Below are 13,002 nucleotides of genomic sequence, written 5' to 3' on the forward strand. Positions count from 1 at the left end.
ATGAATATAACAATGGAGGAGTTGGGAGCTGTAGACAACACAGCCTGGACTAAATATAGAAATATATGTATATGCAGATCTCGTACATCAACTGGTCTACCAGGTAATTATTTTAACTAATGCTAAATAACATAGCGAACACAACACTCATTACAGTTTTGCAACAAAAGCAATAATGGAAGACTCTTAAAAAGTGTACAAAAATTTGCTCTGAGTTCACAAATACAAAAATGTAGCTGAGTGTTTCAAGAAAAGTAGCTGCAAAATGCTTGACAATATTTTGTCTATGCCATTCTCCATAAATCTGAAGAGTGATGTTACCAATGTACAGGATAATACTGAAGGATCAAGTTTGTAGTAACCTTCACCTTGGGAAGTTCAGCAAAGTTTGCGGACGAGGAACAAGTATACCAAACAGTTTATAAACTTTCACATCCTCTGTCCATGCATGTCTTCAATGTCACTGTGATAAAACAACAACAGCAACAAGATACTGCCAGCAGGACAGAAGAACGAACTGCCTATGCAGTCACCATCTTGTTTCAATGGCAAAGACTGGCGAAACTGTACGAATGATACTGAACACAGCATAATTCTCCAATATATGAAGTGTGATGTTATCTGTCTGGGATAATTCTCCAATATTTGAAGGGTGATGTTACCGATCTAGGCTATTTCTCCAATATTTGAAGAGTGATATATTACCTGTCTGGGATAATTCTCCAGAGATCTGAAGTGTGATGTTACATGTCTGGGATAATTCTCCAATAACTGAAGAGTGATGTTACCTGTCTATACTAATTCACCAACATCTGAAGGGTGATGTTACCTGTCTATACTAATTCTCCAATATGTGAAGGGTGATGTTACCTGTCTATATTAATTCACCAATATCTGAAGGGTGATGTTACCTGTCTATACTAATTCTCCAATATGTGAAGGGTGATGTTACCTGTCTATATTAATTCACCAATATCTGAAGGGTGATGTTACCTGTCTATACTATTTCACCAATATCTGAAGGGTGATGTTACCTGTCTATACTAATTCTCCAATATCTGAAGGGTGATGTTACCTGTCTATACTAATTCTCCAATATCTGAAGAGTGATGTTACCTGTCTATACTAATTCTCCAATATCTGAAGGGTAATGTTACCAGTCTATACTAATTCTCCATATATCTGAAGAGTGATGTTACCTGTCTATACTAATTCTCCAATATTTGAAGGGTGATGTTACCAGTCTAGATAATCCCAGTATTATTATTACCAGTCTAGGTTAATACTCAATAGAGCTCAAGACAGATGTTACATGGTAAGGCATTCTCCATATATCTCAAACCAAAAGATATTACCACTCTAGGTTAATTCTCCAAAGGATATCACCACTGTAGGTTAATTCTCCAAAGGATATCACCAGTGTAGATTAATTCTCCAAAGGATATCACCAATGTAGGTTAATTCTCCAAAGAGCTCAAGAGGACTATTATCAGCTTATTCTCCTAAACACATGTCTGGTTGAAAGCACAACAAATATGACCAGCCTGAAACAAAACATAAACACAATGAATGGTGGTCAGGTAACAATCCTCCCACAACACTCCCGTAATTATACCCTTTTTGAGTTACAGTTCTGCCATAAAATTTGACACACTTACCATAGGTCAAAAGATTGAATGAAACAAACGATTGTTGTTCAGAGCAAATAAACAATACGATGTCTAAATACAGCTTGTGCATGTGATTGAAACAATCTAAAGCAAAACAACCTAAATCTTGTTACAAGCATTAACATATTAATTTAACAACACACATGTATTTCTGCTAATTTTGACGTCCAGGACTCTCCTCAATGCACAAAGGGGCCATTCACAAAGCATGTATTCTTAAAAGCCAGGAATTTTGATCTACAGCATGTATCTTGTACAAAATTGTTAGTCCACAAAATGTATAGGACTACAACAACAGCGGAATGAGTGAATTTGATCTTTCAGTACTTAAAGTTGGTAAACACACACAATTAAACAGATTCGTTGATCGTTGCCATAATCCAAGTTTAATTAACTGAATAAATATGCCATGTGTTATTGACTGAAATTAACATGCATTTGACAAAATATACCCCCAACGCCTCAAAAAAACCCAATGATATTTTGCTCTCTGAGTGTGAACTTGAGAGTGCTTATCCTCAGCATCAGAAGTGACAAGCCATACAAACTTTATTTGTCAAAAACAAAATTCATTGACTAATCAATTTAAGCTGTCCACACGAAAAATGTGCTATCATTTGCGACACTGACAAGAATCATATATTCTTGTTTCTTACACCCACCAATCGTAGACATACATGTTTTTATGTATCTCCAAAATTTTGTATTTGTTTACTTGGCTGTGCTTTTAAGCTTCTTACCTTGCACTCACAAAATGTACAGGGGTCATTGTCGAGGGTCCAGACATGACTGTTTGGATAGGTGAACTGTTTATAGACACAGGTTGATTGCGACAGGTCCATGCCCCCCACAGACTGATCTAATAGACAAGGGTTATCTTCAGCACATCGAGGGCAGCAGTCGCCTGGCAACTGTACTTGTGATTGGCAGGTAACAGTGGGGCAATCCATTGGCCAGCAGTCAATCTCACCATCCTGATGAATATTAGATTGTAACTGCCATTAACATTTACAATTTTTTTAACGTTTTTTTTTTTTTATATAAATGAGCAAAACCTTTTATAACACACTTGTTAACTCAAGAAACTGATTCCATTTTGTGCCACAAAAAGGCATTAAAAGTAAAATGTCTTAGTTTAACGCATGATCTTTTATCAATATCATCCTGGCTGACTCCATGCTGTTTTATATATCACAAACTCAACTTCTACACATTGCTGTATCCTTCGTAAAATCTATCTATTGTAACCAAACATAACGCACACTACAAATACCAGGTACTAGTCTTAATCGATCAACTGTACCCAAACATGACACACACTACAAATACCGGATGCTAGTCTTAAGAGATCAACTGTAACCACACATAATGCACAGTACAAATACCAGGTACTAGTCTTAAGCAATCAACTGTAACCACACATAATGCACTCTACAAATACCAGGTACTAGTCTTAAGCGATCAACTGTAACCAAACATGACACACATTACAAACACCAGGTGGTAGTCTTGCATGATCAACTGTAACCAAACATGATGCACACTACAAATACTAGGTGCTGGTCTTGCATAATCAACTGTAACCAAACGAGACACACTCTACAAATACCAGGTGGTAGTCTTAAGTGATCAACTGTAACCAAACATAACGCACACTACATATACCAGGTGCTGGTCTTAAGTGATCAACTGTACCCAAACATGACACACACTACAAACACCAGGCGTTAGTCTTAAATGATCAACTGTAACCAAAGATGACGCACACTACAAACACCAGGTGTTAGTCTTAAGCGATCAACTGTAACCAAACATGACCCTCACTACAAATACCAGGTGCTGGTCTTATCAACTGTAACCAAACATGACACACACTACAAATACCAGGTGCTAGTTTTGCATGATCAACTGTAACCAAACATGATGCACACTACAAATCAACCATTATGGCTCACCAATATCACCTGCTACTCTACCACTCACCAAACATTCACAGATCTGGCACTGGAATAGCCACTGATCTCCATTCTGGAGCAAGAGAGGTAACTCTTGGTGGTTACACTGGGAGTTGAAGTCACAATGGGGGCAGCACTTGTAGTTCACTGTTGGGGCGCTACAGTCGCATGTCTTATGATGACACTCCGTAACACCAGCCTATCACAACAACATCAACAACACTGATTAATGCATCTGGAAAATGTTCTGGCATACTTAAGAGTGATTATGAATAGCATGAATCAAATAGAATTATTAACAATTTCACAAATGCAATTACTCTGCTTTATGAATGACAGCATATCTATTCACTAGGCTATTGATTTATTTATTTATTTATCTGATTCGTGTTTTACGCCGTACTCAAAAATATTTCACTTATACGATGGCGGCCAGCATTATGGTTGGAGAAACCCATGACCATCCGCAGGTTGCCAGCAGACCTTCCCACCGACGGCCAGAGAGGAAGCCAGCATGAGCTGGACTTGAACTCACAGCCACCGCACTGGTGAGAGACTCCTGGGTCATTAAGCTGACCAACTGAGCCACTAGGCTATTGAAGTATAGACTGAAACTAAAACTTAGCACACTAAATTTGTCAAGGTCTTTCTGAAAAGTAAAAATTCAGCATCACTCATAAGTATAAAATTGTTGGATTTACTTCGTTATCTGTCACTGGTACTTACTGCAGTAAGTAAATCCTCAAAACAAAATGAGCACTGGTAGATTTGAACTCTCAACCTAATTACCTGACAAGTACACTGGGTACACGGCTCCTCTGTATGAGTCCAGTTAGTGCCACCCTCATGTTCCTCCCCATCATACACACAGTCTGAAATACATTAAAACACAACATGCATCATCTGAATTTACGGTTATATTCTCTTAAAAAAATAGTCTACAATACACTGAGTATTACTCCAGGGTTTAAACACTTAAATAACATAAACCCATCTACAATATTTTATACTATATTTCGACAAAATTACACCCTAATTCTCATCAGTTCACAAAACTCCATAAATAACTGCACAGTCAACAATATATAATATTTACAGTGAAATCTGTGAAAACCAACAATTCACAGTTCTTCCTCCCCCTCCCCCCCCCCAAAAAAAAACCCATTGCAGTGTACATTTTCACAGGTGTGATTAGCAATGTTGCACAACTTGAGTTAATAAACACAGCCAGAGTTCACTGGTTCCGGTATACTAGATTGGATTGTAGGTAATTTAAATGGATAAAAGTGGACCGTATAAATCAGCCAGTGTTGACAAGATTTTGGTGTATCAAGCATCCGGTGTATCAAGCGTCCGGTGTATCAAGTGTCCGGTGTATCAAGCGTCCGGTGTATCAAGGGTTCGGTGTATCAAGGGTGCAGTGTATCAAGCGTCCAGTGTATCAAGGGCCTGTTGTATCAAGGGCTCGGTGTATCAAAGGTCCGGTGTATTAAGGGTCCGGTGTATCAAGGGCCCGGTGTATCAACATTCCGGTGTATCAAGGGTCTGGTGTATCAACGTTCAGGTGTATCAAGGGTCCGGTGTACCAAGGGCCAGGTGTATCAACATTCCAGTGCATCAAGGGTTCTGTGTATCAAGGGTCCGGTGTATCAAACATCCGGTGTATCAAGCATCCGATGCATCAACATTCAGGTGTATCAAGGGTCCAGTGTATCAACATTCAGGTGTATCAAGTGTCCGGTGTATCAACATTCAGGTGTATCAAGGGTTCTGTGTATCAAGGGCCCGGTGTATCAAGCGTCCGGTGTATCCGGTGTATTTGAACCAGCACCTCCTGTGTCCTTGGTGATAACTGCTTTCACATCACACAGTCAACAATGTAGTAGCACATAGGTAATGCCATTATTTACACATTTTCTGTACTGGCACCCCAAAGGTCATTCTTTGCACAGGTTTAGTTTATCCACCCTAGAGACCGGCCCGGATAGCACAGCGTCCGCTTCGGGACCGGTAGATCCAGGCTCAATCTTTGATCGAGTCACACCTAAGACTTTAAAAGAGGAAGTTGTAACTTCCTCATTTGGCGTTCAGCATGATGGGGATAGTGCAACGACTGGTTAACCCGTATCAGTATAATGGCTCGGGCGGGGCGGCTTACTTGCCTTCGGTAAGTCGTCTCAGTGAAGCAGCACTAAATAAAAGAGCAGTGGAAATCCGTCCTGCAACAAGGGAGGCACATTACACGTACATGCACCCTAATGATTCCTTCGTTGTCATATGACTGAAAAATTGTTGAGTACGACGTTAAACCCCAAGCACTCACTCACTCACTCCACCCTAGAGCTTTTCAGTTTGGACACTACCCAGCTTAGAAACTGACATAGGAACACTTGCAAATTACAATGACTAATATGCAAGTACATATTCACTTCAGAGCCGTTGACAAAATATTTTAAATATTAAACAAATTTTCTTAAGAAGCAAAAGTAGAAGTACTCACTGAAGACACAGTTGCCCCTTGGGTGAGGACACAAGCACTGATAACCCCCTTCTGTATTCTCACATGTCAGACTGGGATGACAGGTATGGCCATCCCCCTCCCCAGTACATTCATTAATATCTAGTCAAAAGAAAACATGGAAGCATGTATCGCTGGGACTGGTTACTGATATTACATTATCATCTTGAAATGAGGTAGACCTCTCAATCAACTGAAGCAACTAACCTCAAGGGCAACACATACTCTTAATAATCTATTTATCAAATAAGCACAAAATTGTAGAAAAATGAACACAATTTCTCACCAATCTGTACGATGACTTACCACAACCAGACAACTTGCGAAGACAAATGGAGTTCAAGTGCAATACCTCTTGAAATTGAAATGATTATGATCTATTTCAAATATTTCATTAGTTGCAGGGGCAAAATAAACAAAAATAGTAATTTCCCGATAACTTTGTATACAACATGAGGTTGTTTCACAACACGCAGGCATGTACCCCGAGGCCACTGCATGAAAGCTGTCACAAGAGACAGGTATGGGTGATATGAGAAAAGTTTCAACACAGTATGTTTAAAAATCAGCCTACATGTCATAGCAATCATCATGGTAGAGATGACTGGACTGCTCAAGTCTGTAGTAAAAGTGTGAGCGAGCAACATTCTTGCACTTTTTCATTTGCATTCTATAAAGCTGGATTCATGAAAATGGGAATTGTTTGGTTGAAATTTGAACCTTATCACCCCTGAAACCACTTGGTGCTTGGTTGAAAATCTGGTAAAGCTGCGATTATCACTGTCCAAGTGTTTCAAACTAGGCCTAGGTTAGTCATTTTCACTGAAAGTGAAGTTTAGCTCTGTGTTCAAATGATACTGTCATATTCATAAACCATATCAGACACAGAAAACACTGGAGGCTTCTGTGTATCATTAATGCTTTGTCTTCCTGAGAAAATATATACCCATTGGATTTATCTCAAGGTTTCCTCAAGCACCATTATTATCCTTCAATCTTTATGAAAAATGCATTCATGTTCTGCGCAAAGTTTGGAAACCAAACAACTAAATATTTACACTCATTTCCTGTGAAATTGGTAAAATGTAGGTTGAATTCAAGTGCTTGATACTGAATACATTATTTCAATCCTGAATCAACTGCTGGTAGATAAATATGGTACAAGTCTCACCTAAGCAGAGCCGGCCATACTGGTTGTCTGTCCACAGACTGTGATATCCCTCCTCACACTGGCAATGGTACCAACCGGGCAAGTTCATGCACAACGAGTGGGGGCCACAAGTGGCTATAGCCAAATTACATTCGTCAACATCTGCAATGGCCAAAACTCGTTGCTACAGTGCCTTTTCAGGAGGAGATAACTCTAAAAGCTCTTCTCTATATTAAAGTTCAAGGTCAGAGTTACTGCCCCTTTAACAGGTATTCACGAATAAGAATACCTGTAGAATGTCTGGTCTGTCAAAAGTCACACTCTGCATTTCAGTACGTGGGGATAATGAAAAGAGGTCATTTTACGACACACCCCCCCCCCCCCCCCCCCCAAGCAAAACAAATCCTACCTACCTATTTCACAAAAAGGACCCATATAACCATGACGACAGGAGCATGTCTCTGGAGCAATGCAATGGCCGCCATTTTGACACTCTCCAGAACAAGAGGCTAAAGGCAAAAAAAATTTTAACATAAGAAAGGGTCAACTTCTCATTTTTAATGATAAAAAAAAAACAATGAACAAATTTAAACAAGGAAATCTAACAACTTATTCTGAAGACATTGTACAGTTGAGACTTAATTAAAATTAGATTATTTTTAATCCATTGTTGAACAAAGGTAGTCACTCTGATTACATATTTTCGTTTCCAACCAAAACAAAAAAATTATCAGGAAGCTGATTTTTAAGCAAGCCTACAAGATGTTGCCTGTAAGACACACATGGACGCAAAACTTCAGTTCAAGAAAATCAAGCACGGATCTCTTGAATATTGTAATTGAAGGTAATTAATACACACACAGAACATCAACGATAGCAAATCCCCCTTATGTGCTTTACATGTATATATATATCACCTCAGCTCAATATATCCACCACTTTTTGAGATACCACCCCTGAACATTTGCCTGGATATTCGTGAATTTTATAATTTATGGCAATTAATATGCAGAGTGCCACAATGATATACCACTTGTGTTACTGTGCTCTAAATGTATGCAAACCTGAGCTCATTACATGCAATGTGTCTTGAGATACCTTTCAGGGTTTGATATAAGGACTTATTTATTTGATAGATGTTTTACGCCGTTCTCAAGAACATTTCACTAATATGACAGGGGCCACCATTACTTTGGGAGGAAACCAGGCAGAGTCCGGCACAAACCCACAGAAATCCACAGGTAGCTGGCAGACCATCCCACGTACGGCCTGAGAGGAAGCCAGAAAGCACTGAACTCACAGTGACCACACTGGTAGGAGGTTCCTGGGTCATTGCTTGGCATGTTAACACATTGGCATCCAATGAAAATCACAGAATTCATTCAATATACCAAACATGAGCGCAAGTTAGGCTGGTTTCCAAACTTGATTTTCACCACGGAGACGTGCACACAAAATTTCATCAAACTGAAATGCACAATATTTCATGCCGTTATTGCGCAAAGTGTGCGAGACGGAAGGATAAAAAGCCCTTGTTTTTGTCTAACTATGATACAACATAACACTGATACACAGGGATTGTTGAACTTACGCTGGCAATGTCCCCCCTGGAGGGAGTAGCCGGTCTGACACTGGCAGATGTAACTTCCGGCTGTGTTCACACATACTGCCTGCTCACCACATGTATGGGCCTCAGTGTCACATTCGTCCACATCTGAGGAACAGAATGTTACATAGCACCTGTGTCCACACACAACATCTGCTCTCACAGGACAGTGAGGTTTGGAGCATTACCATTACCTCACAACTCATTGTGACCATTACGTGATCAGAAGTGATAAATTTGCCAATGAGACAAGATCTCTCATAAATTTAACCTGTTCTAATTAATCTAACACAACCGTCACCTAGCTTTCACACATCCTAATGTTTTGCCTTTACCAACCACCACACATCCCACTCAACCCAGACTCCAAATACCCCACCCAGCTCCCACAAAACCTTCTCACACACCATTCACCCAACCCACCTGTCCTTCACAAACCCCACCCAACAAGAACCCAACCCGCCCAAGCTCCTCTCAACCACGCAAAATCTACCCACCCATCTAATTTCCACTCAACATAAACCACCCCACCCAATCTCCAAGCAACCCACCTGCCCCAACATACTTCACCCAACCTCCACAGACCCCACCCAATTTCAACCACACTAATCCACACCCAACCACACTACACCCTACCAACTTCAACCACTCTAAACCATAACCAGCCTCCACATACCCCACCCAACCTCAACCACACTAATCCACACCCAACCACACTACACCCTACCAACTTCAACCACTCTAAACCACACCCAGCCTACACATAACCCACCAAACCTAAACCACACCCAACAACACTACACCCTACCAACTTCAACCACTCTAAACCACACCCAGCCTCCACGGACCCCACCCAACCTCAACCACACTAATCCACACCCAACCACACTACACCCTACCCAACTTCAATCACTCTAACCCACACCCAGCCTCCACATACCCCACTAAACCTCAACCACACTAATCCCACCCAACCACACTACACCCTACCAACTTCAACCACTCTAAACCACACCCAGCCTTCACATACCCCACCAAACCTAAACCACACTAATCCACACCCAACCACACTACACTCCACCCAACTTCAACCACTCTAAACCACACCCAGCCTCCACACACTCAACCAAAACTAAACCACATTAATCCACACCCAACCACACTACACCCCACCCAACTTCAATCACTCTAAACCACACCCAGCCTCCACATACCCCACCAAACCTAAACCACACTAATCCACACCCAACCACACTACACCCCACCCAACTTCAACCACTCTAAACCACACCCAGCCTCCAAACCCTAATATGCCCCACCAAACACCTGATATGGATCAAACTCATTCACCCGATTCTCACCACCCATTCAGTTTTCAGACATGAAACGTGACCATTACATATCTCTTCTACCTCCCTGGGTTTCATTCCATCTCACTCCACCGTATCAACCCAACAAACCTTAATAGGTATCTCCCAGACACTCATACCTCACCTGGTTAGCCTGACCTCTTCCATACCTGGCCATCAAAAATTTCATCAGCCATGAATCAGTTTAATAACTGAGATAGTTACAGGAAGTGTAAATGACCATCACTGTGGGGCAAACAGCCCTACATACCCCCAGTAGTTTCAAGTCAAAGACAGGTGTGTAGTAGCATAGGTATAAATGGTTTGTTTGTCCCACATAAGATCCGTTTTGCACATGCACACTGATGCACCATTCCGAAAAGCTATATCTGGCTTAAGGAGTCAAATACTAATGACAATCTGACAATCATTCAATCAGAGGAAAATAGCACTCCACAGCTTATTTTCTCAACGATAACATTTCGGTTTGTTAATTACATCAAGTTTTAGATTTATTTTATGAAACAGCTTGTATTTTTGTGTACGGAAGAGTGAATTATCATTTAATAGCAATATTTTAGCCCCTATTTCAGCCCTCCATTATCCTCAATGTCCACAGGCCTTTCCCACAAAGGCAAGTTTCACCCAGGTCAACATATGAAATATGATTTAAACACTTAGTTTTAGGTCATGTGTCCTTGAAGTCGAACAGCCTTGAAGTCCAAGTCATCAATGTCATGTCAGCATTAAGACCTTCGAAACACCCTTAAAAAAATTAAGTTTTTAGAGAAGTTATTTGATTAAATACTTAAGCTTAGTACACTGCTATTGACAAAAGGTAGGCTTATAACGAGACTGTTACCCATGCGCAGTACATAGACACATACATTGTAAAATGTTCATCTTTCTTGTCTGATAGAATTCCTAGTACCCGGTAATGCATGCACGATGCTATCAGGCAACGATAAGGCACCATGTCCCCTTCACTGTAAACCCCTTGAACCATAGCTGCAGAATACTTCCTTCATGTAACAACGATTAAGGGAATATCCATATACACTTCCTCTTAAATATTTCACCAAAAACAGCATGTTTGTTCAATTGCAGCACAGAAAGAAAAAATAAATCACCATTTCCTTGGGGTTGTTCTTTTTTCACCCCGAATTTACAGATGAAGCAGTATTTTGCAGCATATTGTTCTGAATGCAGTAAAGGCAAGAGAAAATGACCACAAGCAGGTGACTAAACAGGTGAGGAGTCTGACTGGAAATCTAGTCTAATTTACATCTGTTTAGTTGGCCTTGCATGAAGTCCTCTCTTAGCTTTGCCAGATTTTGGACGCACGACACATGGTCATGCACCAATGAAAAACAAACACAGAGAAAAGTATTTTGTAAAAAGGAAATGGGATTTATTTTTCCTTAAAACCTACAGCTGATTTATCCCAGAGGTAGAAAAATTGAGTCATCATAACAAATGCTTTCTGTATTTGTTTCATTATAATTCTGTTTTTCTTTTTTCGTCTTTTTTTGTAATTTTAATTTTTTTTTTTTGTTTTTTTTTTTTTTTGTTTGGACTAATTGTTTTTTTACATTATCGCATTTCTCTCCCAACTAGAAAATAGACTTTCTACACCATGACTGGGAGAATTCCTCTCTATTATATACTCACAGATCTGGTCGCCCAATCGGGAGTGTAGCAAATACAGAATACTGTACAAAGTGGTAAGCACATATAAAATACTGTAGACATCTAGAATTAGTCCGGGATTTCTCTGTTTATACAAACTGTGCACAGTTTTGTACGTATGCGTATTGGCGCACACACACATACACATGCTGCCTGCCCTTACAGGACCCCACCAAACAGTAGACAGGCTCCAACCACCATCACAGACTGTACAAGCACTAAACCCGCGCTACCTTCACACAAGTCGTCACTTGAGTCATCGTTCCTCCCCTTTTTGTGACCCCCAGCACACTGGCATCGGTATGCACCAATTGTGTTCACGCAGAATGTGTTGCCATGGCAGTGGTGACCATTTCTTCCTCCCTCGGTCAAGCATTCGTCAACATCTGGAATAATCCATCATTGATTCAATCTATTTATTCGATTGTTGTTTAAGCTCTACTCAAGAATTGGATTATTAAATTATTACTTTTCAACTGCACTGATGGTACAAATAATATAAATAATTATCAAATAACATAAATAATTATCAAATAATAATTATCTCTGGATGATGTGACACTTGTACGAAGTTCAGACTGCTATAACAAAGTGTCTCCACCAATTGCAGACTCGATCCTTCCATACACCTACCACCGATTGAAAACTTAGATTTGGTAGCAAGACTACCAAAAAGATTGTCTCATCAAACTTTGAGTGAGTGAGTGAGTGAGTGCGTGCCTCTTTTAAGGCCTTAAGTGTAACTCAACCCAGGATTGACCCTGGACCTACCATTCTAAATCATACGCTCTACCAACTGTGCTATCGGGGCCGGTTCATCCAACTTTAAAGTCAAGAATTTTCATAATTAATGGTGAATAACACAGATAGTTACATGTAATATGCCCACAGAGCATGCACAATTGAGCATCCCGCCCACCCTGTACTTTCCATGTATATGTATGCACAGGCAGAGCTCAATGCTTGCAGCGCTTTTCAAGATACCACATCTATAGTAACACTGATTCCAATACACAAGTTGTCAGGTTATGAATTTTGTATTTTACTATAATAAATGTGCACATA

At 40.2% G+C, this 13,002-nt stretch overlaps 1 protein-coding gene across 1 annotated transcript in view; it reads right to left on the reverse strand.

Annotated features, from left to right (window-relative positions):
• Nucleotides 1-219: 219 nt before the first annotated feature.
• LOC135462011 (protein kinase C-binding protein NELL1-like) overlaps nt 220-13,002 on the reverse strand; it is a 94,403-nt gene continuing 81,620 nt past the window's right edge. The window contains exons 12-21 of the mRNA XM_064739345.1: nt 12,171-12,323; nt 8,885-9,007; nt 7,707-7,802; nt 7,315-7,455; nt 6,126-6,245; nt 4,415-4,497; nt 4,161-4,274; nt 3,654-3,824; nt 2,411-2,644; nt 220-1,544 (exon numbers count right to left, since the gene is read on the reverse strand). Of these exons, the coding sequence (XP_064595415.1) occupies nt 1,503-1,544; nt 2,411-2,644; nt 3,654-3,824; nt 4,161-4,274; nt 4,415-4,497; nt 6,126-6,245; nt 7,315-7,455; nt 7,707-7,802; nt 8,885-9,007; nt 12,171-12,323 (1,277 nt within the window). The 3' untranslated portion in view covers nt 220-1,502. The remainder of the gene's footprint in view (nt 1,545-2,410; nt 2,645-3,653; nt 3,825-4,160; nt 4,275-4,414; nt 4,498-6,125; nt 6,246-7,314; nt 7,456-7,706; nt 7,803-8,884; nt 9,008-12,170; nt 12,324-13,002) is intronic.

This window comes from Liolophura sinensis, chromosome 1, assembly GCF_032854445.1.
Source record: "Liolophura sinensis isolate JHLJ2023 chromosome 1, CUHK_Ljap_v2, whole genome shotgun sequence".
Lineage (NCBI taxonomy): Eukaryota > Metazoa > Mollusca > Polyplacophora > Chitonida > Chitonidae > Liolophura > Liolophura sinensis.